Source organism: Cornus florida, unplaced genomic scaffold (assembly GCF_030987335.1).
Source record: "Cornus florida cultivar Cherokee Brave unplaced genomic scaffold, ASM3098733v1 CherokeeBrave_3.0.0_Hap2_Chr06, whole genome shotgun sequence".
NCBI classification, from domain to species: Eukaryota; Viridiplantae; Streptophyta; class Magnoliopsida; order Cornales; family Cornaceae; genus Cornus; species Cornus florida.
The window spans coordinates 50,535,192-50,558,895 of record NW_026775576.1 but is presented as its reverse complement, the minus strand read 5'-3'; the positions used below and the strand labels follow the sequence as shown (position 1 = coordinate 50,558,895).

The window sequence follows — 23,704 nt, the reverse complement described above, 5'->3', positions numbered from 1 at the left end:
GAACCCTTTTTAACTTGGGTTTATTTGATTTGTTTTTGATTTTTGTTAGGATGGAAGTTGTTGATACCCTCTCGGTGCTCTAAGTTTAAATATTTATTTATTTGTCTGTTAGTATAGCGAGCAACTCTTTTAATTTTGGTCGGGTTTCTCTATGTAGAGTTTCCTTTGGGCTCCCTTGCATTTATGTAGACTGGGTTATTTTCTTTTGTTTCAGTTCTTTTGCCTAATTGGTAATAGCATGGTTTACTTTTCTTCTTACTCACGGTTTTAATTTTTCGATGACAGTGGGTTGGATCTCTTGCAACATTCATAATTCATTACCAAACACATTTCACTTAAGTTTTTTATTTCTTTGAAGATAGTAATGTTGGGTATTTTACAATATTCATAATTCATCACCGGACACATGCCATCCTTCTATTTCACCAGCAACAACAATTAGTTAAAAAGTTAAAAAAATCCCGTGAGAGTGGTCCAAGGAGATTCTATCTTTGTACCATTTTGTTCCTCTTTTGATAAAGAGAAAATAAATAAATAAAAAGTACAAACCCAATGGAGTAACAAATCTTTAATCCATGCAATGGATACTAGGAAATTATAGATTCCGGGTCAAACCCGCCCCATTAACAGAAGCCAGAAGAGGCAAAACTGAAAATTCAGAATTTGCAAAACCAATTGGTAAAAGTAAAATTTCAGAAGGGGAAAGCGGATGAAGAAAGCAAATTGGCAGAAACTAAAATACAAGTTTCTTGCCATTTCACCTTCCAAGAGATTCTCTCTCTCTACCTCCTTAAATGGCTTGGCAATTTTGTGGATATATACAACATTAAACTCATGCATTCAGAGAGATTCTCTGTCTCTGTCTCTCTCTCTCTCAACAGGCGTTACGTTCTTGCATTCTCCGCCTAGTGGGTTTGGCTTGTTGGGTCAATAGAGAAACTGAAAGGGGGAGAAACCATAGAAATTGTAGAACCATGGAAGGTATTGCTGCTGTTGTTGTTCTCCTATAATCTTAGATCATTGTCAAAGCCACTCTAGTTTTTTTGCATTGTTCATTTCAATATTTTATGATTTTATCTGTACAATTTCAGATCATTGTTTGTTATCAAGGGATGATTGTGTTTCCATGCGGTGATATAAAATCCCATGAAATTGGTGTGTGTTTCTGATTCAAGGGTTTTGTTTTTGGTTTTTGGGTCAATTCGTTGAACATTTGGTGAGAGTGATGTCTCTGTTGGAATTTAGTGTTATTATTATTATTTATTGGAATTGCATTTCTTTCACCCTACAATTTGATGATAAAGTAAGGAAAATTGATGTTTGGACTGATTTCTGTAAATGCTTTCTATTTCCTTGGAGGGTTGAGTTTTATCCGTAATTGGGTTCTTTGGTACTTTAACTAGAAAGAATTTTCGGCATCAAAATTATTTGTCGGTATCGAAAATGATTAGTGCATGGTTTTTGGATTTATATCAATTGAATAAATGTAGATGTTCCATCAAAGATGTACCAATGTAAATGTTTTATATGTTGCTATGGCTGTCTATCAGTCACTTCAAAATTTTGATCATTTCAGTGTCGTTGGAAAGAGTCAAAATATTATGTTAGTTCATAGAGTAATCCGTAAACCGAAGCTAGGAATTTGATTGGCTAAATGGAAAATTATAAAAAAGGCTACCTATCCCTTGAAAACGTGGAAGGAAGATGGTGTTTCTATGGATCTATGAGAGTATGAGATATTGGTATTGGCTAAACAGTTGAATAATATCTTGAAATCATTTATCATGCTAGGAATCTTATGAGAAGCAAGAAAAATTGATTCTTTGTAATGAAAATGTGAATTAATTAGAATAAATGTTATGGAAAGAGGCATAACATTTAGCTTCCTATAGTACCACATTTTCCTTATAAAGTTCTTACTTGTAAGGGAACTTTTACATGTATTGTCATTCAAAGAGGTTTAATCAAGCCATGATTAACCGAACCAACTTCTCATCAAACCCCATTCTTTTCAATATGTATTCCATGAATCTCTAAACTTGGTTTTCATTTTGTTAATGTTAAGCATACTTTTGATTTGCTTGCCCTCCTTTTGATAACTTTACCGCTACTATTCCCAAAACCATCTTGTTAAAGAGAAATGTACGTTACTAATCCTTTTTATTCTAGGAATCTAGGAAGCGATAGAGGGAATTTAGAGTTCCACTTTTTTTGAGGTTTGGTGTTATAATAAAAATAACTATGTAATTGTATTTTTGTAGAATTTTGGACAAGTCCATCTGTAATGGAGAAGGGAAGGACACAATGCATGAGAAAGTGGAAAATTAAGTTGGGATTTATGATTTATCCTAAATTGTTAAAGATGCGCCTGGGATCCAAAAAAGTCCCCAGTCTCGCTAAGGCTTGCAAAAGCTTCTCAGCCTACTACAAGCTATGCCCCTTCATTCGGTCCCATAAAAGCCCTCAGGATCGCATTTTTTAGTAGGCTCCAAGCTAAAATCGCAACTTTATTATTGGCCATTCAATTATATCACTTCGTAATGGTGCCATTAGTTGACGTCCTTGATATCGTATCAATCATATTCGATGAATCATATTGTCTATTATTATTATTTTCCCGATAAGTAAAGTTTCATTGGGAGGGCATCCCAAAACAACTACACAAAGGCCAAATAGGGCTCCTAAACCCTTTACATATCCACAAAATCCATAAAATCTCCTAAAGGTTTACAATTCTTCCCCCAAACCCAACAAAACAAAGAACTAGAACCAAAAATTTTCACAAAATCATATTGTCTAATATTATCTAATATTTGGCGTACTTGAACTCGTGGTTGACCACTTGCATTAATTAAATTTAAAGCTCGATTCTATTTATGGTAATATAATGTAAGTTTAAAATTTACGCGATTACAACCTTTTATTGTTGCATGTTTATAATGAGTGTATGATTTAGTTAATGCATATGCATATTGAAGGGATTATACAAATTAGTTTCCAATCCCTCTTTTGTTGATATGTCAAAATATCCAAAAATATTTATTTATGTTCTATTATCGTGCTGTATATTTTGAAATGTTTCAATTTTACATTATTGTAACTTAAATCATTTGCAAATTAAAAGTATGTATACACACACCCACACACAAACACATATTGGTTTAGGTAACAAACTGAATTGATGTACTGAAAAATTCCTTCATTTTGATGTTGATTAGTTTGTTTCATATAATTTTTTTTACGGAAATTATATATAATATGCATTATATCACAAGTGTGGCTTAATTTGATCAAGCTTGTGCCTCATGTTGGCCTTGCTGCTTAAGCTCCAGAAGATCTTGTAGTGTTTAGCAACTATAGTGGCGCAAAATAGAAAGATATTCATGTGTATCCGCTGAATCATAAAGTAAAGTCAACAAGAAATGATAATCCTTATATACAATATGACAAATCTTAGAAGTTTTTATATTACCTAGCTTCTGAAATATTCTTTAATGCGAATATATTTTTTTAATTTTTTTCCCCCTAGAATTGCTAGTATATATGAATGGTTACTGTCAACTACAAATGATGCAATCTATTTGAATGATACCCCACGGTTGACCTTCCATGTATCTCTTTATTTGATATCAGAGGGAAATAAAAGCTTTTAATTTATCTTTTATCTTTTTCTTCTTCTTATATATGGTCAATTTTACTTAATATGCAATGACATCGCTATTTTATAGTGTTTAATCTCTAACAATTTCCTTGGCTTAGTTGCTATAAATCTTCAGTTGACTTCTATTCTAAAGTTTAGGCAAGTGTAGAAAACAACACCTTTTGTATGTCTCGATGCCAATTGTTACTGTCTAATTGGCTCTTGTCCTTCTTGCGCTAAGGTTATTTGGCTGGCCAAGGCCATACCTAAAGTTAAGCTTTCAGTTTGTCTATAGCTACTAGGGAAGTCAACACTCAAATGCGATATTTCAGGAAAGAAGTCAAAGCATTGGTCCCACACTTTGTGTCTTATCCAAAAGAAATAGCGTAACAATAATAGTATTTTTATTCAGTGACCTGATTCTATTTACATTATGTATATTTGTTGCTTGAGATCTCGTCTGAACTTTTGGTGGTGCGGCAGCAGCAAAATGTTGTGGCATTCTATTACGGCAATTTTTTGTATTATTTGGGGTTGAAAGGAACTCTTTGAAGTCACAAAGCCTACCCATGAGGATATTTGAGATAAAGTTTGTTTCCTTGCTTCTATGTAGGTTTTTTTGTTTCTCCAGAGTTCAAACCCAAAACCCTTTTCCATGATTGTGAGGCATTGGGTTTCTGAAAACACCAAGTTTGAAAGAAAATGCTTCCTATTGCAAAAGGGGGGTTCCCCGTGCCCGTTTTCTTAGGTAATGTTGCCATTTAGGAATCAGAACTATATGCAGGGACAGGTGCAGAAGCTTCTTTCATCTCTCTAACTGTGTCTGTCTGTTGATTTGCGATTGATGCCAATTTCATAGAGCTTTGACAAGGTTTTTGGGAAGCTTTTGCTTTGGAACATCATTATTGTTTGACAAAGGGTGGCAAAGGTAGTGTTGGGTTGGACTAAAACACAATCTCATACTTTGAATCCCTCTAGGTCTGTTTTATATCTTTGAACCTTTTGGAACATTTTGACTGCGATACTCTTTATACAATCACTTCATGAGAGAGATCTTGGATCTGCTCTCCTTTTTAGAGGCTGAAACTAGGTATGATTCTAAATCCTCTCATAATAGTGCAGACTCGTTGCCCAGGGGTGGTGCTTTTTAGATTGTTCCTGTAACAGGCCATTTCTTTGCCTCCTTAGTCTTTCTCTCTCTTAAAGTTTCTATTTTCTGTTTGTAGGGGAAGAGGGTTTGAGTTTTCTCATTTTTGTTTGTTCTTGGAGAGCAACTTGGTGTTTTCTTTGATTTTCCATAAATGTAGAGTGCAATAAAGAAGTTTGAAATACCAGGGAGTCCAAGGTTCGGTGGATCAATCTGGTAAAACATTTAAAAGGCATGAGTTTGTTGAGGTAGGTGTGAGATGCTGGATCTTAATGCAATCTGGTAAAACATTCAAGCTGCCTTCTTTTGTTTTATTCCTCTTTTGGTGTTTTAATGCAACCGTAGATTAAGAGGATGATTTACTGCGTTATTGGGAACACCCAAAAAAGGGAAGGAGTGAATGAAATACCTAACGAATTGGATAAGGAAATTATTAGATTCAACATTAACCAATTTCAACAACTTGTTTTTAATTTACGTTTATTTTTTCTAATATTGACAAATGTTTCCAGGATTGGAGAAATTCTTCAATACAATGGCGATACCATGTCATTTGCAGACATGGTAACACCAGCCAATTAAATCTTGTCATAGAAGCACCTGGAACCCACTCAATAAAAGTAGTTGGTTACATGACATTTGATTCAAATTTCATGTATGCATGAATTTAAATGAGTCACACCACATGTCAAGATTTAATTAGTTGGTGATACCATGTCAGCAAAATAAACATGGTATTACCATTGTATTAAAGTTTTTTTTTTCTCTTTCTTTCTTTCCCTGGGACTGAGTTTTATTATTAGATGGGTAGGGTTAAGTCTAATCTAGTAGGAAAACCCTCTATATTCTTGTCTAGAAAGGTTTTGTAGACCGTTATTTTCTTACAGTTTTGAGATAAATTTATGGCAACTAGAGTTTGCTCCGAAATCCCTTCTTGTTCTTGCAGTTCTCTTTCAATATATTTTTTATATTGCTGTAAACAATGTAGATCTGCTCTATCTATCATGAACGCATAGATCTGCTAAATGAAAAATGAAAGAATTAGGTCAATCTGGTCAGTACAAAATAGATCTGCTGCATATCCCATGAGAACATGAATGGAAGACAGTTTTTATTTGGATCCGATTATGAGATGGAGGTACTGGTTAAATAAAGAAAAATGGTGAAGAAGGTATTCTGAAGTCATTTCTTATACTTGGAATATTACGAGCAGCAGGAAAAATGGTTTCTTCCTAATTAAAAAGGTGAATTAATTAGATAAAATTTGAAAGTTTCTACAACTATGTAGTCACGAACTGGTGAGATAGTCTTTCGTTATTTTGTTCACAAAAAGTTAATTAGCTTTTAACAAGTTCAACATATTTTCTGTCTAGAAAGCATATGAAGGCTATGATCATCCTCTATTCTTCATGCTCTACCATGGGGCCATTGTCTACTATTTTCTTAGATCAGTGTGAGCTTCTCCTAAGGTGTTGCTCCATGGGAGGATGGAACTTTCTATGCATCAGTAGATTGTGTAAGTGATAGCTGTCAGGTTCGCGTTCTCAAGAAAAAACATGACTGTGCATTGATTGAGAGTACCACATAGGAGATGGAAGGAGCATGAGTTGAACAGGGAACTCTTCTTCTAATAACAAAATTTCCTTTCAAAATCCTTCTTTGGTGAGGGAACTCTCACATCATCTTTTGTCCTTGTTAATGGACATTATCTGGTTCTTTAAATTGTTGATAATTATGGCTTGTTGATGTTAATTATAACTCTGATCTCCCCCTCCTTTTCCTACTTTACTGCTGCCATTAACAAAATTGTCTTGTTAAAGTTATAATATACACTACAAGAGATTTTCTAAGGGGAACTAAGAGATTTTTTGGAGTTGTCATTTAACTCTTTGGAGTTGTCTAAGGGGAACTACGAGATTTTCTATTTTCACAATGGTAACTAAGAGATTCTCTTATCTGATTTGTTGCTTTTTCGGTTGATTTGTTGGACAATTGTTTGGGCAATATAGTAAGGGTGATGTCTGTTGGAATTTAGTGTTTCAGAATTGCATTTCCTTCTGCCTAAAATTTGGTGATATATGTGCATGTGTTACAAGGAAAATTGATGTTTTGACTGATTATAATAAATGTTTGCATTTCCTCAGAGGATTGAGGTTTATCGACAAACGGGTTTTGATGCTTTAAATATGAAATTTTTTCAGTGTCAAAAATAATTGTGGGTATTGAAAATTATTTATGCATGGTTTTTGAACTTGTTTTAATTGAAGATACATAGGTGTTTCATTGTGTATCATTGAAAATGTACTTATTTTGGTATGGTTGTAAACCCTGTAAGATTTGGACAGATAAATTTCAGTTGGTTGGAAAGAGGTGTAACCATTTTAGTGGATTAAGGAAACTGTGAACTGAAGGAATGTGATTGGCTAAATTAAAAATGAGAAAATAAGGTGAATGTGGTCTGTACAAAACGGAAAATAAGGTGATTGTGGTCTGTACAAAACGGATATGCTACATATCTCATGAACACGTGAATGGAAGATAGTGTTTCCTTGGATCCATGACTATGAGACATTGGTTACTGGTTGGGATAAAGGCGATAGGAGATGGGAAGGAGCATGAGTTAAGCTGGGAACTCTTCTCCTATTACTGAATTGCCTTTTCAATATCCTTACTTGTTGGGAACCGTTACATCATATATTGTCATTTAAAGAGGGTTAACTGTTGATGGACATAAATCGGTGTATTTTGTTGATGTTAATTATATTTTTGATTACTCCCTCTATTCTTTGGTTTGGTGTTGGAATGCAGTTCAATATGCAATTGTGTATATGTGGAATTTCTTGGACAAGTCCATTTATAATTGGGGTGAGGGGGATCTGTGCAGAGTAAATGGAAGTTTAAGTGATGTGGCATTAACTAGAAAGAAGTACATGGGTATTTTTCTGAAGAAAAGCAATATGACTTGTGCTTTTGGTTGCTTTTAAGCCCTTAATGTTAGACTCAAAGAAAGTGAAACTTTTCTTTAATATGATAGAGTATAAGTGGACCGTTTACTCTTTTTTAGAAGTTCTTCTATTACTTTGCTCCTGAAATGATTAATCTAGTTTAATTCTTCCTTGTAATTATATGTGAATGGTTACGGCCGACCATTAATAACACAATCTATTCGAGTCATACCCATAGTTAATCTTCCATATATCTGTTGATGTGATATGTAAGGGAAGTAGAACATCTAATTTTTTTTTTTTTTTTTTTTTTTTTTCTTTTAATTTTTATTTATTATAAGTAGTCAATTTTGGGGGTCATTGCTTGGTTCATTTGGAAAACTTGAATTCACAAGTGAGAGGACAGGTGTTAGTCTCAAAGCAGTCACTTTTGGCAAAATAATGATATGTTAGGTTTGTTTCGTATCTTTCGCCCACAATGTTGCATAGACGGGACATATATCGTGTTTGGTCAATTTACTCAAGTATGCAATGACATCTAATAGCTAATTTAGCAGTTTTCCTTTTATGACAATTTCCTAGGCTTAGTTACTACGAACTTTTTTTGGATATTGATAATTTATTCTCATTATTCACAAACCATAGTAAAACTGAGCTTTTAAGGAAGTGATTGATGCTGGCTGGATGTGATTATTCTCTAAACAGGCTCGTATGATGGAACTGAAATTGGTGGTATGTGCATTTGACGGATGACCTGAAAATTTACTTTGTTATTTTTTAACTTTTAGTTGCAATCACTGAGCCTTTAGTTTAAGTGGTATCCTCTTCTTTGGGGAATGAGGTTTCAAGTCTCCATTGGTGCGTAGTGGAGGTCTGTGTTCTTGCTTACCCTTTAAATAGAAGGAACTCTTAATTGCAATCAATTCATGTCAAGGTCGCAGAATGCAGTGGATTTATGTTAAAAATGTTAGGGAGTGTTAAAAGAAACATTTGGTGTGTTTGGATGCAAGCATTTTCTATCTAAATAGACGCTTTGTCCTTCTCTGCAGCCATGTTTATTTGGATGGCTAAAGGTCCTTCCTAAGGTTAGAGCTTAGATTTGGTCTATAGCTCTGAGGGAATTCAACACTTAATTAGATATCTCAGGAAAGAAGACACAGGTTTGATCCCACACTTGGTGTTATGCAAAAGGAATTGCAAAACAACTAATCATATTTTCATTCGGTGCCCAGTTCTTTCCAACCATTTCATGACATGCTTTATAATTGACCAACTGAATTGCAGGGCTTCAGTTCTACCAACCATTCCATGATTTGTTTGTCTTTTGCAGAAACAGCTGCCCCCTTGTTCATTCACTGCCACTTTTTCTAATTTCTTGGTTTGGAGTGTCGGGGTTTTTCTTAACAAGTTCATATTTTATAGGTTCTCAACGGAATTCTTATTCTGTGTTTCCAAAGTAAACTGTGATAGAAAATGTCTATTGTGCAACATATTGGATTACCACTAGTAAAATGATGGAAGGGTCTTTGAGGGTGCTTCTTGGTTCAAGTCCCCCACGGGCAATTGTGATTGTTGCATGTACGTCTTCCATTAAAAACAAAACCTTAAATTCAAGGTTGTGAGCAAATTTAATAAAAGATATTGACATTATTTTTTTCAGTAAGTAGATATTGACAGAAATTTGATAATAGAATTCTTCTAGCTGACCCATGTATTGAGATATAAGTGTTCAGTCAAATTCATTGGGTGGCATTTCACGCTTCTACACAAAACTTCGATCCAACATTTGAATACTTTTAGGTACCTTTTATAAGTATAGCACAGTCTATCTAACTTAAATTATTTATTTATTTGTAATGTTATTTCCCTTTCTTTTTAGTAAGCCTAACGGCTGATGAGGCGACAATATTCCCAACCGCACTATTTTCTTGCCTATTTTAGTTAGCAGTTCCAACACTCATTATTATTTATTTCCTGTTGTTGATGCTTTAGATTCGTGTGAAATGCATTCTGAAGACAATAAAGCTCTTCCAGAGACGAACAGGAAAAGAAAGCTCAAGACAACAGCTCAGGTTGAGGCTTTAGAAAATTTTTTTAATGGTAAGGATTTTCTTCTTGTCATATTTCATCATGCAGTATGCTACTAAATCAATTGTGTTCTTAACAGAAATGATTATTAGAAATGCTTCTTACTCTTTTCCAGAACACAAATATCCAACAGAATCAATGAAATTGGAACTTGCAGAGTCATTACAACTGACAGAAAAGCAAATTTCCGGGTGGTTTTGCCACAGAAGGTTGAAGGATAGGAAATTACTGATTGATGAAGCATATGCAAATGGAAGACAAGATCGATCAAGTGGAGTTATACAAGATCGTGGCAGTGGACTTAGGCAGGATTCATGTGGCAGCACCAAACAAGGGGATTACAGGCATTTTGATCCAAGGGAGGTTGAAAGTAGAAGGTTTAGTGGCCAAGATTTTTCAGCTGTAGATGTCACATATGAGCATGGGAGTCACTATACTGGCAACCATAGTGGCACAGATGATACATCTTCAGGAAGTAGCTCTCCTTTACAGAATAAAATTTTCAACCAAAATGAGGTTCATTTTGATATGACAACTTCAAGATACCCAACACAGCATAATAATATTTTGCCATTAGATGCAAAGGGTGTACAAATGAGGAAGGGGCCATCTGGATATCTAAAGGTGAAGGGTCAGGTTGAGCATTCTGCTATTACTGCTGTTAAGAGGCAACTGGGGAGGCATTACAGGGCAGATGGTCCAATGCTAGGTGTTGAATTTCAGCCGCTTCCGCCTGGTGCATTTGAGTCTTCAACTAGGGATCCAGTCAATGGTAAGTTGGAACATATTTATTGTGCCCAATCTTTAAAATCACTTATATTTTTGTGTTACAATGATAAATATCTTGAGTTATGTATTTGGCTTGTAAATTATGTAATTCACCCACTTCATTGATCTTTTTATGTTGTGGCCTGATTTTTGTTTCGACGTGACCGGGTTTTGACTTTTTTTACACCTGTTTTCTCTAGTGGGTCGTATGTAAGGGCGTTAAGGATTTGGAGTGGGGTATGATAGAATACTGAAAACTGCAGGAAAGAGAGTGAGAGAGAAAGCGAGCTAGGGTTTGGGGGCTGAATCTTATAATTTCCTGATTTTTGCTTAGTGAAATCTTTCGCTGGATCTTCACTGTGGGTGTAGGGTTTAAGCTGAACCACGTAAATCTTTATGTTCTTTGTGTTTGGCGTATTCACTTTTCTGCTTGATTCTTGATTGTGTTCTTGGTTTGCATTATTTGTCACAACATTATCTTATTCTCAAATTATCTTTGTGAAGAAATTCTAGGAAACTAGTTGTTTTCCTGAAGTAGTCTGTTCCCAATTACTTAGTTCTCTTTATAGCTCCATTTTCATGTGAATGTATGAGTACCTACCCAAGTGCTGATTACCTCAAAAACACTCGCAAAATTTGGAACATCTTGTTCTTATTTTGGTATGCAATTTTGTTCAATTTCCTTTTTGCATGATTTCAGAAGATGAACACATTGCAATTTGGTTGATCTGACACATTTCAGCTTCTGTGAATGCCACCCACTATTTTGGTATGTTGTGAGCTTAGTTTACACAGCCCACATGCTAAATTGAGGAAGTGAAATTATATTCAAGATTACATATTCCCTCTGGTTGATATAGTTAAAGTCGTTTCTTTCCTTTTCTTGCTATGGGGTTGGCTTGCTCTTATATTATATATTTGTGTGCTTGTTCTAATAGTGTGATTTGATTTGGATTTTAAGTGGAGTCTTATCCATTTTTCTAAAAACTTCTTGGCAGAACCTTACTATGTTGGTGATTCCATTCCGCCCCATTCATTGGATGTTCCTAGAACTTGCAAGCAACCTAATCCTACTATGGTAAGTGGACTTTTAAAGTAGTTTTTTTCCCCTTTTCTTTTTGATGCTTTTATTAGTTACTTATAGTTATCTTTTAAGTGTGAAATTGTGTATGAACACTGAGGAATACTCGTCCATTTATATATCTTTGATGATTACCAAATTACACATTGCTGTTCTATCCATTTTGAAATCATGGCTAATGATGCATGTTTTAGCCGTATCACGAAATAGATGAGAGTCAGAGAAAGAGGTACACTATTTTTAGGCCACAATGTCTTGCTTATAACTATGAAAGTTTGGAATGTTGAAGGATTTAAATATTAAAGTTACACCCTCTCTAACAGCTTAAGCTTTTGGAGTAGATGGTTGTTAACAATATATTGCTCATCTTATCAGCAGATAATCTACACAACTTGTTATTTTACTATTTTTTACCATTATTTGACTAATTTTGACAGGTAATTTCTGAACTGTGAAACTTGGAATATATTAAACATCTTTTCAGCAGATAATCTAAACAACTTGTTATTTTACTGTTTTTACCATTATTTGACTAGTTTGACTGAAATGTTTAAATTGTGAATTTAAACACAGTGTGTTTAAACTTTATATCATTTACCTTGAATGACAGTTTAAACAGTGTTTAAACTTTATAACATTTGCCTTGACTGTCACATAAACAATATATATATATATATATATATATATATATATATTTAATTTCTTTTTCTGAATTTGGCCTTCAGATTATGTTTTTTTTTTTTTTTTTTTTTTTCCCCCTAATATTTTTGAATAGTGCACTATTTGTAATCCTGTTGCAGTGTGTGCCTATGATAAAGTGAGCTACACGTGGCTTATAACCTAGCCCTAGTTCTACTATATCTTCATGCTTGGAAATTGATGCATAAGCAGCAAGAAAGCAAAACAAGTGTATAGCAATTACCCTTGTTAATAGTTTTTCATTTAAAAATAATTTAGTAATTTAAATTTTGCGTTATTGGAATTTTATTTCCTTTCCTTGATTGGATTTGTTTGGTGGAAGTTTATCCTCACCTACTAGAAGTCTATTTTTCTAGTGTCACTATTGTTTGTGGAGTTTCTTATATTCTAAGATCTAATTTGAGTTGGCTTATAATTTTTTTCTTGGGTTTCTATTCACCTTTTTTTTTTTTTTTGGATAAGTTTTGGCAAGTTCTATCCAGCCCATTAGCTGCCTATAAACTTTCTACTTTTTTGAATTTGCATCTTAAATAATTACTGTGTAAAGTGGATTGACTTTGGTGCTTGCTTTTATGGAATCCATAGGACCATATATATGACACCCGAAACCGGACAAGCTAAGTAGCACTTGCATAAAGGAGATTTATGTGTATCTTATGATTCTTATTTGTATCATAAACTGTTACTCCTTGAAGATTTGTATATGTTTTTGATTCTTCGTAGCGATTTCTGTAATATGTAATTGTGGGTGAAGTTCCACCAAATGAAAAAGAGGAAATATGCCCTGCTCAAAGGAGAAATGTTGCTGGAAGAAGAGGAAATAAGACTAAGTTTCTAGAAATCTTTCAAGAGGGAGTTTTGAGTAATCTTTTTTTTATTTTTATTTTTTGGTCTCAAGTCTATGTATGTCCCTGCAACATAATTTTAAGCTTTCTCACGTGAACTTTAAGAATATAAAAGAAAAACTCATAGGATTTATAGATTATTTATTATATATATATATAATATTTCATCAAAGGGAAAAAGGGAAGCACATCCCAAAGAACAAAAAGGGCCAAGGTAGCCCACTATAGTGCTAAAGAATCTACAAAATCATCTACATCCCCCACAGATTTACAATTTGACCCATGTACTAAAAAAAATAGAGAGATAAGAATAGAGAATTTTAGCAACTAAATTGATCTCCTCCCCATCGAATTTCCGCCAATTGCACTTCCGCCACAGGCCCCACCAAAGACAAAGGGGCGCCACCCTCCAACAACATAGGCTTGCCTCCAATCTATACAACCCCTCTAAGCCTCAAGCATGCTTGTTGGGGAGTTAAACTGTTAGACATAGCCCACTGAAGAACAAACGAAGCAAAGACCATTGCCTAGTACAGTGCAAGAGAAGATGGCTAAATGACTCCTCTCCTCTCTTACACATGCAACACTAATTGATGATAATCCAACTTCTGTTCCTCAGATTATCTGTCATCATAATCCCCCAAATGCACACAACAGTCCACCCAAAAAAGGCCACCTTGAGAGGTGCCTTTGTACGCCATACTGCATTTCAAAAGCCCCCCCCCCCCCCCCACGCACAAACACAAACATCCTTGCGGATATTACAATGCCAACACTCACAAACATCTCCCACCTCCCAATTCTGAAAAGCTCTCCCAAACTGCACATCCTACGACAGTCGTCTACTATCAAGACAATGGAACTCGACAACCAAAGCCTCCCATCCACAACGATCCAAAAAAAACTCAGAATGTGGAAGCTAGTCCACGATCCTTACACCACATATCCTTCCAGAAGTTGACACACCTCCCACTCTTCACCCTAAAGTGAACATGTTTTGAAAATTCATCCCACTCCTTTTAGATGAATTTCCAAACACCCGTCCCTACCGAAGATGTAACACTCCTCCAAAGATGACACCTATCCACTCCAAATCTCCAAAGCCAATTCCCCAACAAAGCCTTGTTGAAGAACTCCAACCTCCTAACATCTAGGCCTTAGAGCTGAAAAAGCCTACAAATCTGCCACCAATTCACAAGATTTTGACTTGTATTAGGGATGCATTCCCCTTTTGAACGTTTTTCTAATATATTTTTACTTATCAAAAAAAAAAAAAAAAAAAATTCACAAGATGGTATCTAAACCCATTCCCCATACCACCCCAGAGGAAGTTCCACTGCAACTTGTCGAGATGCTTCACAACAAAAAATGGAATCCGAAATGAAGAAAGGTAGTAAGTTAGAAGATTCACAAGGGTGCTCTTGATAAGAGTTAGCCGCTCCCCCTTAGAAAGATATTGCCTTTTCTAACCTGCTAACCTTCTCTCGAATCGCTCCACCATAGGATCCCATATCGATGCCCTTCTAGACAAAGCCTTCAACGGGAGGCCCAAAAAAAAAGATCGGAAAAGATTCTACACCCTAAAATGTCTTCAAGGCTTCAATCTCTGCCACCTCTGTTGTGACAAACACAACGAACAAAGAACAAATCATGAATCACGACAGAAAAACAATCACAGCGCACACAGATTTATGTGGTTCGCCCAAAATTTGGGTTCATCCACGGTGAAGATCCGACAAAAGATTTCACTATTCGAAAAACAGGAGATTACAAGTTTCAGCCCCCCAAACCCTACCTCTCATCTCTTTTATGCAAGTCTCAGTGTTCTCTTGTTATCGCATATGTATCGGGCTACAAGAGAGTTTTAAATAGGGTTCAAGACCCACAAGTGAAAAACGGGTAAAAAACAAGCTTGGGCCTACATAATGCTCATTTTTTAGGTCGAAACTTGGTCGCAAGGCCAAAACAAAATTCAGGCCACAATATTACAAATCTCCACCTTGGCTCGAATTCCGCCAAGCTCCACACTCCCACCTACTCTTTCACCTCCTCCACATGCCCCTAATGGCCTCAGCAACTGCAAACACTAATCAAGTCGAGACAATGTCTAAATTTGACAGTAGGAGTGACCTTAGTCATCATATTTCTCAGATTCTCTGCTGTTCCAATATTCCTCACTACAATTGCACCCCGTGCAATCACATCTCTGAGGAATTACAACCTAACATCAATGTTTTTGGACCTCTCACAGAATATCTGATTTTTGGTCCGATGTATGCTATTGAAAAACATAGTAAAATCATCTTGTTGCAAGCCCAAATCACTAACAAAGCCTTTAAGCCATTTAGCTTCCGTCACTGCCTTTGTGGCTGCCATGTACTCAGCCTCAATTGTGGACAATGCAACTGTGGATTGCAAAATCGCCTTCCAACTGATCACACTGCCACATAGTGAAGATGACCTCCTCCTATCAAGATCCCTAGCATATTCCGAATCAACATAACATGTGTCCCTGTGTCATAGACTAAGCCAACATTTGCAGTACCAAGCAAGTACCACAATATCCATTTCACAGCTTGTCAATGGACCTTCCTAGGTCTATCAATGTATTTCTTCACTACACTATCTGCATGTGAAATGTCTGGCTTAGTGTACACCACAGTATACACATGATGCTACCAACTACACTGGCATAAGGAATACGAGACATGTGCTTCACCTCCTCACCAGCCAGTGGTGACAATCCTATCGAAAGTCTAAAGTGGGATACCAATGGAGTACTCACAGGTTTTGATGCTTGCATTACTGGAGCATTCTAGAACCTTCTCGATGTATTTCCTCTATAACAAATACAATCTTCCTGTTCCTCTATTCCTGTGATTTTCCATATCCAAAATCTACTTCACGGCACCAAGATCCTTCATCTCAAATTCATCACTAGGATGAGCCTTTAATATGTTGATTTCTGACATGTTCCTACAAGCTATCATCATGCAAGAACGCAGTCCTTTCTTCTTCTTGACCGCAGGAGAAAAAAAATCATTGAAGTCCACCCTTTCCCTCTTTGTATAGCCCTTCGGCATGCTTGGTGGCCTTCAACCTCACATCTTAGTTCCTTTCTTCTTCTTGAAGACCCAGTACAACCCCCAATCTTCTGGCCCTTTGGTTTCTCAGTTAGCTCCCAAGTTTGGTTCTTATGAAGAGTTTCAATCTCCTTACTCATGGCAACATACCACTGTGTTGATTCTTCACTTGTGATGGCCTTATGATAAGTATGCGGTACTTGCTCATCAATACTCTCTGTCACACTAAGTGCAAAAGCAATCAAATCAACATGTGAAAACCTATACTTCTGAGGTGGCCTAGCCTCCCTTTTCGGCCTTTCTCTAGCCACATTGTACTACTGCAACTGTGCATCTTCTCATCCCTAAACTGCACCTGCTCATCATTCGAATGATTAGTAACATCCTCTAACTGAACCTCTACATGCTCCACCTACTCACAGACACCCTAAGCTTTTGCTGAATCTACTACCTCCTTCTGCGGAGCTATGTTACATGGACTCTTCAAAAGTAGTGAAGTACCCGTGTCGGACACATATTGCTCGGGCATGGGTATGGCATATGTGTCCGACACTTTTGGTTGGACATGTACCTAAAAAGTATATCCAATCATTCAATTTTATTACAGTATTACTTTAAAATGAGTTGAATACCTATATTGAACATTATTTTCCTTAAAAACATTACTTTACTGAAGAAAATAAAATAAAATAATTAAATAAAATGAATATTTAGCAGTGTCCATTTGTCCTTCTATGTGGAGATTTGAGATGTCCAACGTATGAATACATTCCAATTCATGTAACATAGCTGTGGAGTAAGCAGCGCAGACTCGTGAAAGGTTCATCCCTGCTAACAAGTGACTTCTTTCCCGAAGCATTTGGTCACCACAATCTATTATCCCTTGACCAAATATGCATTGTTTAGCCCTCAGTTCAAGCTTCCCTTAATTGACATAAGTATAGGCAGGACACCCAAATATTCTAGCATGAATAAAATGGCTAACTCAGCCTGGTCTGAATATAAATTTACAATTATTCATTATAGCCAAACAAGGAATACCTAAAAACTAGGTTCAAAGAAAACCCCTCAAAACTAGACCATACCACCTCCGAAGTCTTACATTCGATAGCAGTTAATTGAGACCGGTTCACCAAGTAACAAGCTATGCTAACAACTTCAGCCTAGAACACTTTGCCTAACAACATACATCGTACTCTCTCCAACTGCAGCTGAACCCGTGACTGTGCTACCCTACAACGCATATAAACCATTCTCCTTCAGTCCCTTCATCACCACAAGAACATCATTTGAAACCTGAAAGACTCCACCTCCAACCTTGTAACTGCACTCAATGGAGTCCAACGTAACCAGGGAAATCAAATTCTTCTTCAGTTTTTGTGCATGCCTGACGTTAGTGAATAGAAAGATGTCTGAATTTTAGGAAAGGCTTTGGTATAGATTCTTTAATTTTAATTTAGGTATGCTGGCCAAACCTTAAGTGGCTAAGTTTTTACTGCCTATATATTATTGGATGAATTTTTAAGGTTATGCTGATGAATATGTCTTGGGAGGACTTGCAAGGCAAATAATAATTTAGGAGTGAGCTCTGCTTAATGGGCCATGGGAAGTTGGAGATTAGAGAGTAGAGGCTGCTATATCTATATTCCATGTATGAAGAAGGAAAACAGGGGGCTAAGAAGGGAAAGTTACCCCTCTTCCAATTATGTCCATCACAACCTAACATATTTACATATATTCTGGGGGGTTCGAAATCGTGATTAGGATAATAGAGGTATTTCTCGTGATATGATGACAGTCTTGGGTGGATTGAGTAAGATGGAGATTAGGGCAATCGTTGGAAAGAGATAAATAAATTAAATTTAGCCAATTTCTTTCTGAAATGACCAATGATAGAGCTCAATCGGTTAGTTCACTGCTTTCCCCTTTTCAAACCTTGGGATAGGTTATTAGCATTCCTTGAAACTTAGCCAGCAGTGAGTAAAATATAGCTAAAGTTAATAAAATCTATGCCTCTCATGTTACTTGTAAGTTTGTTGTTTTTGTTTGGTTAATAAAGTCTGGCTTAGGAAAAGAATATACACATACATATATAACCAAAACTTCAAGGGAGGCTAGAACAATGTTAGCTTATAAAATTCACACGTACACTCACACTTGCACTTCTTTTTCTCTATGTTTGCGACATTTAATATTTCAGCAATTGTATTCGTCTTCCTTTGTCATGTCCTCGCAGAGATATGAAGTATACAATTCCAAGATGGGCTCTCACGACTCGGAATTGGATGGGACAAGTCTTAAAAATATGCATGGGTCTGATTATCATGAAAATTACCCCCTCCAATTTAAGAAAAAGTTGTCTTTGCCCAATCATAGCAATCCCTTTCCTGGCCGGAATTCATCAGTAGAAATGAATGAAGATTCTGCTGGAGAAACCTCAATTTTTGACAGCAGAACTTATGGGATGGGGGCTAAGCACAGTAACGAAGGGATGAGAATGGATTCTGTGTCTAGTCATCATCTGCATCAATATGGTGGAAAAATCACAAGTGAACAAACAGAACCTTGGTTGCATAACTATGGTGATGTAAGCCACAAGGTTGCTCAGAAGGAATACTATGAATCTAAACCTTCACAGTTGACGCTAAAGCGCGGTGAACCTATTGCTATGGAGGAAAGAGGGATGTCTAGAAAGATGGCTAAGGTATATTTTAAACTTATACCTGTATGATCATCTTTTCTAAAATTCCGAAGTTCTCCTTTTGAAATTATGTATTTTAAAACTGATTTACAGGAGGAAAAATTCTATGGAGAGGGGGGAGCAATAAATGAGTATTTTGATCCTGTTAAACCAAATATTCATCCAGCAAATGAAGTGAGTTTGTGTTTGTTCTTTGTGGCGAACTCTTGTGGTTCATTATGTTATATATGTGTATTATATGGAGAGCTTTTTTATTTTATTTTTATCATGATTCTGTATACTTTTTTTTAAATATTTGAAGGTCGCAAAGAGAGGCAGGAATGAATTTCATCGGCAACAGTATCGGAGGAAAGCATCAATGGTAGAAATGCTGCCTTGGACAACTCAGATCAAAAGGTTAGTAAAATTATATCCACTTGATTTTAACTTTTGTGTTTCCTTGATGACTATAAAGTTTAGTACTTCCTTTGGTTGGCTTTTATGTGATCAGCATGCTTCCTTTATGCCTTTTCACAAAATTTAGTCTGTTTCTGTTTTTGTTTTTTTTGGTGGGGCGTTGTTATGATAATAGATTCATTGTATAAACCCTAATATGAGTTCATATATGAAACCACAATACACCAACAAGTCAAAAATGCCATCTTTTACTTTTTATCTTATTTTTGGTTTGATTCATTGCCATTTAGCAATATCATGGTGGGGACATTTTCTCAGAAGATCATTATACCTTTCCCATATGTGTGTATGTGTATCAATGTTGTAAGGGTCGGGATCCTACTTGGATCAATTACGTGGTCATATGATAAGTCGATTGTAAGATCCTTCAAAATGAGTGAAAAAAAAAATTACTCCGTACTTAAAATGTGTTTATAAATAAAAGAATTCTTAAAATAGATGGACAAGAATGCAAAATTTGCTGTTTGAACATAGTTTCATAGGGGTTAGATGCGAACTAAAAATTTTGATCGTGATGTTGGCTTGAAGTATGAAATGAATGAAACATGGATAGTAATCCCATATTTAATTTTCTTGAAAGAAGCATAAACAAAAGAACAAACTGATTTTTGTCAATATAGAGGATTGATATAAATTGGTTTTCAACATAGTATTAGTTATTTTTTCTGCAAAAGTAAATTAATTTCTGATAACCTTCCTGGCATTATTATTTTTCTTTATATCAATTTCTTGATGCTAATGCATGGTATATTCGCTAGATCCGGTGCAGAGATGCCATCTAGTTTCAGCGAGGATGAAACTGTGGAAACAAGTTCTTCCATGGATTAAGAAACTGCTGGCAGTGGAATGGAAAAAGTTTTAGAGAAGGTGGTTCTCAAGATCATACCTACCCGAGGGAGAGAATGGTGACCTGATATGAAGTTGTATAGTTTAAAACATGTTAGAATGCAGGAAGTAGTGGTACAAACATTGTAAACAGGATGTATCTGTGCATTAATGTCGCGACCAATTTGCTAATTAGCTCCTTTAGGTCCTTGTTTATATAGTGATGTACATATCAATTTTCCTTTGGGACATCATTGTGGAAAGAAACTGAATAGGGTTTTGAACTTTTGACTGAAAATCTCTTCTTCATGGAGCTTTGCTTGTAGATGCATTCATACCAAAGCCGATCGATCATACACCCCCAACACATTTCCCTGTAAATGGGGATTTACTAATACCTTGTGATGCTTTGTGTAGCTATTATCATATATTGAAGTCCTTGAAGCATGCATGCCATATATGCTACGTTTTGTGTGTTTATTTTTATTATTGTGACCTAACATATGCTTCCTCTGAACTTCTTTTTGTGGAGCATGTATTTAGATTTTAATGTTTCTTTAGGGTTCTTGTCTGCACGTGAGATGTGAAGAAAGTGCATGTGTCCTGGAAGTGGCTCAATTGTTGAAAGGGTGAGCTTTAACAACTTTTGCCTTTTGTCCTTCCGGAATCAACAGGAATTAATCTAGAGTAACATACTACAATTAAGGAAATTCAGGAACTAATGATTTATATATATATATATATATAGTTTCCATATCTGTCAAAATCCTGGTAGATATGGTAGAAGATAGAGATTAAATAACTTAAGGAAACTGTGTCCGTGTTTATGTGAGCTATGTTAGAAGATAGTTTCCATATCTGTCATGTAATATGAATCAAAACCATCCTGAGGAAGAAAAATTACCATATATGCTTTAATCAATCATAAAAAATGGAAGCTTGTACACATGTTTAAGAAAATTCAGATTGTGGTTTATACACATGTATTACTACAGTAAGATTCTATATCTGCAGAGTGGACAAGCATAGGCCTCATTAAGCCACTTGTAAATACAGGGTCCATGGAACTGGTGCATGCACCCCATGGCACTAGCTTCTTCCCCGACCTCCATCTCATCTTGACACACCCCGCAAACATGTCCTTCTTCCTCCACCACCACCTGCGTCAGGCTCTTGATCACCGGATCAACCGTGTCTGCCAAAATCTTCCCTAGTTCAACTGCAACTTTATCCTCGATCTCTGTCAACACTTCATTGAAGTCTCGAGCCGTCGCCTTGGCTCTGGACACGGCCAACTCAAATTTCTTGCGCTCCAAGCTTACCAGTTGGAGTTGCTCGTTGCTTAGTTTCGGCCCCGAGTTCTGCCAACGACGATCGAGAACATGTCCGTTGCCCGGGCTTTCGTTGTCGCCGGAGTGTTCCAGTCCGTCGAGAACCACGGCCGTCGCTCTTGCGATACCAACTTCGTCCATTTCGAGAGAGAGATGGATTTCTTCCAGAGAACGCCACCGGATTAATGATATATATGTCTAGAGAGATTAGAGAGAGAGAGAGAGAGAGAAAAGTTGAGCAGAAAACGAAGGTCTGTGACTGAATGGTTTTTATAGCAAATTTTTTATGGTCCGAAGGTCGGTGACTGAATGGGTTTTATAGCAAATTTTTTTATCATAAATTAAAACTGATTATATTTACGAGTCTGTCCGTGGTTTCTTGTTTCCTTAATGGAATTGGTTTAGTTGCTTATGTTTGGGTCATAGATTTAACAAATGAACATAAACTTATCTCTTATTGGACAAAGCCCAAACTATTCATGAATAGTTTGATTTTTTTAATTAATTCTCACTTTTTTAAATTTATTTTTTTATTTTTTTACGTGCATTTAAAAAAAAATGGTTATCTTTTCCTAAAGAATATATTTGATTTTATTTTAGTTATAATCGGTAAAGTTTAAATTAAGGATGTTACCTGTTTTGATACTATGTTAATAACAATCTACCTTAAAATATATTTGTGATAATGTCAATATACAAAAACATTGTTCATTGTTTACGTCAAATGCTATTGAGCTGAAGTGAAGGACTTGTCGGTTTTTTTCCCGACATAAGATTTAAAAACAAGTAGATTTTTCAAATAAGACGTGGCAGGGAAGGAAATCATGGAACTAATTATGTTCTAACACACCATTTTTCTTTTTTTTTTTTCTTTTTTTGGTGTGCTTTCGTGGTAATTAAAGTAAATAAATAAATTTTCTACCCCAAATTTTAATCCGCAGCAGCTAGATGCTTTTGAACCCCAAAATTTGCTGTTTGAACATATGTATATAAAAAGTGTTCTCCACACCCACCTTTTCAAGCTGGTGATATCATTTGTAATTTCATATATATATCATGTATGTACATATATATTTATATATGAAGTCTTTATATATATATATATATATATATAGATATCACTTTGAATTTTGATTGATTTTCTTACACAAACAAAAATCGGTTCAAAAGACTAAATTTATCAAACAGCCATCAAAATCAAACCTCACCCAGACAAGAACAATACAATTAGATCCAAAAAAATTTCAAAATTGTTGAACAACAAAATTAATTATAAAATAAAATTTTAGAATATTTAGTTTTCTCTTCTTTTCCTGAATTTTCACATTAACCAAACAACCAAGGGAATATGAATTAGAAATGAGAATTTAAATTTTCAATGGATCCCTTTCTTAGGACTTCTCTCATCTGGTATTCAAAAATTAGGTTGCATTAGAATGTGGTGCTAAATAATCCAATTACATAATCACTTTCTTAGCACATTTCACAAATATTTAATTAGGAATAGTTTGGTCATTTTATATATGAAATAATTTTTTTATAAGTCAACACAAAGTCAAAATGATAGTAATATCATTTTACATGGAAAAAGTACTCTAATACCATTAAAAAGTGACATTTGGAGTGTCACTCAAAAACAGAACAACCGTTTATAACATGAGTGATATTTTCAAAAGGTGTCGCCACGTGAAATTTGTTAAAATCTCTGAAACACCTATATGTTTTGTCCTATAATGGCCCAACCAAGTTATATATATAAATTTCGATAATCAATTTTACATCGAATATGGTTGAAGATATAGATTCAATAACTTAAATAACTACAACAGTTCTGAAGTCTCCTTCTAGTACTGCATTTATGAAGCCTCTGTTAGGATAATTTTCGTAAATGATGTTATGTATATATTATGAATCAAAAGCATCTGGAGAAAACAATTACTAACATATATTAACGTACTAGTACTCACAAAATAATAAATAAATAAAATTCCGTAAAACAAAAGACAATAAAATATCGTAAACCAATAACATATTTATATCTATTGAAGTTTTATTTATCTTGAAAATCCATATTATATATATATATATATATATA

General features: G+C 35.4%; 2 protein-coding genes across 3 annotated transcripts; one reads left to right on the top strand and one right to left on the bottom strand.

Annotated features, from left to right (window-relative positions):
- The first annotated feature begins 674 nt into the window (after positions 1 to 674).
- Positions 675 to 20,576, top strand: LOC132311494 (uncharacterized). 2 transcript variants are annotated; one of them, XM_059809404.1, is made up of 8 exons: positions 675 to 981; positions 9,725 to 9,832; positions 9,978 to 10,592; positions 11,587 to 11,666; positions 18,533 to 19,000; positions 19,091 to 19,171; positions 19,299 to 19,393; positions 20,212 to 20,576. In XM_059809404.1, exons 1-8 carry the CDS (start codon positions 975 to 977, stop codon positions 20,279 to 20,281), a joined length of 1,524 nt encoding a protein of 507 aa, XP_059665387.1. In that variant the 5' UTR covers positions 675 to 974; the 3' UTR covers positions 20,282 to 20,576. The 2 variants fall into 2 exon arrangements, with proteins under 2 accessions (XP_059665387.1, XP_059665386.1); XM_059809403.1 differs by having other exon boundaries at positions 676 to 981; positions 9,936 to 10,592.
- Positions 20,577 to 21,267: 691 nt separating this feature from the next.
- LOC132314083 (uncharacterized) lies at positions 21,268 to 21,750 on the bottom strand. The gene has a single exon (XM_059812994.1). The coding sequence runs from the start codon at positions 21,748 to 21,750 to the stop codon at positions 21,268 to 21,270; it is 483 nt and encodes a 160-aa protein (XP_059668977.1).
- Between the last annotated feature and the right edge of the window lie 1,954 nt (positions 21,751 to 23,704).

What these genes read in the sequence shown, in the direction of transcription:
- LOC132311494 (XM_059809403.1), top strand. An exon ending in TTTAGAAAATTTTTTTAATG is followed by an intron (nt 9,833 to 9,935) that starts GTAAGGATTTTC and finishes ACTCTTTTCCAG; the next exon opens with AACACAAATATCCAACAGAA. An exon ending in TGGACAACTCAGATCAAAAG is followed by an intron (nt 19,394 to 20,211) that starts GTTAGTAAAATT and finishes TATATTCGCTAG; the next exon opens with ATCCGGTGCAGAGATGCCAT.
- LOC132314083 (XM_059812994.1), bottom strand. Translation starts at nt 21,750, where the DNA reads ATGGACGAAGTTGGTATCGCAAGAGCGACGGCCGTGGTTCTCGACGGA.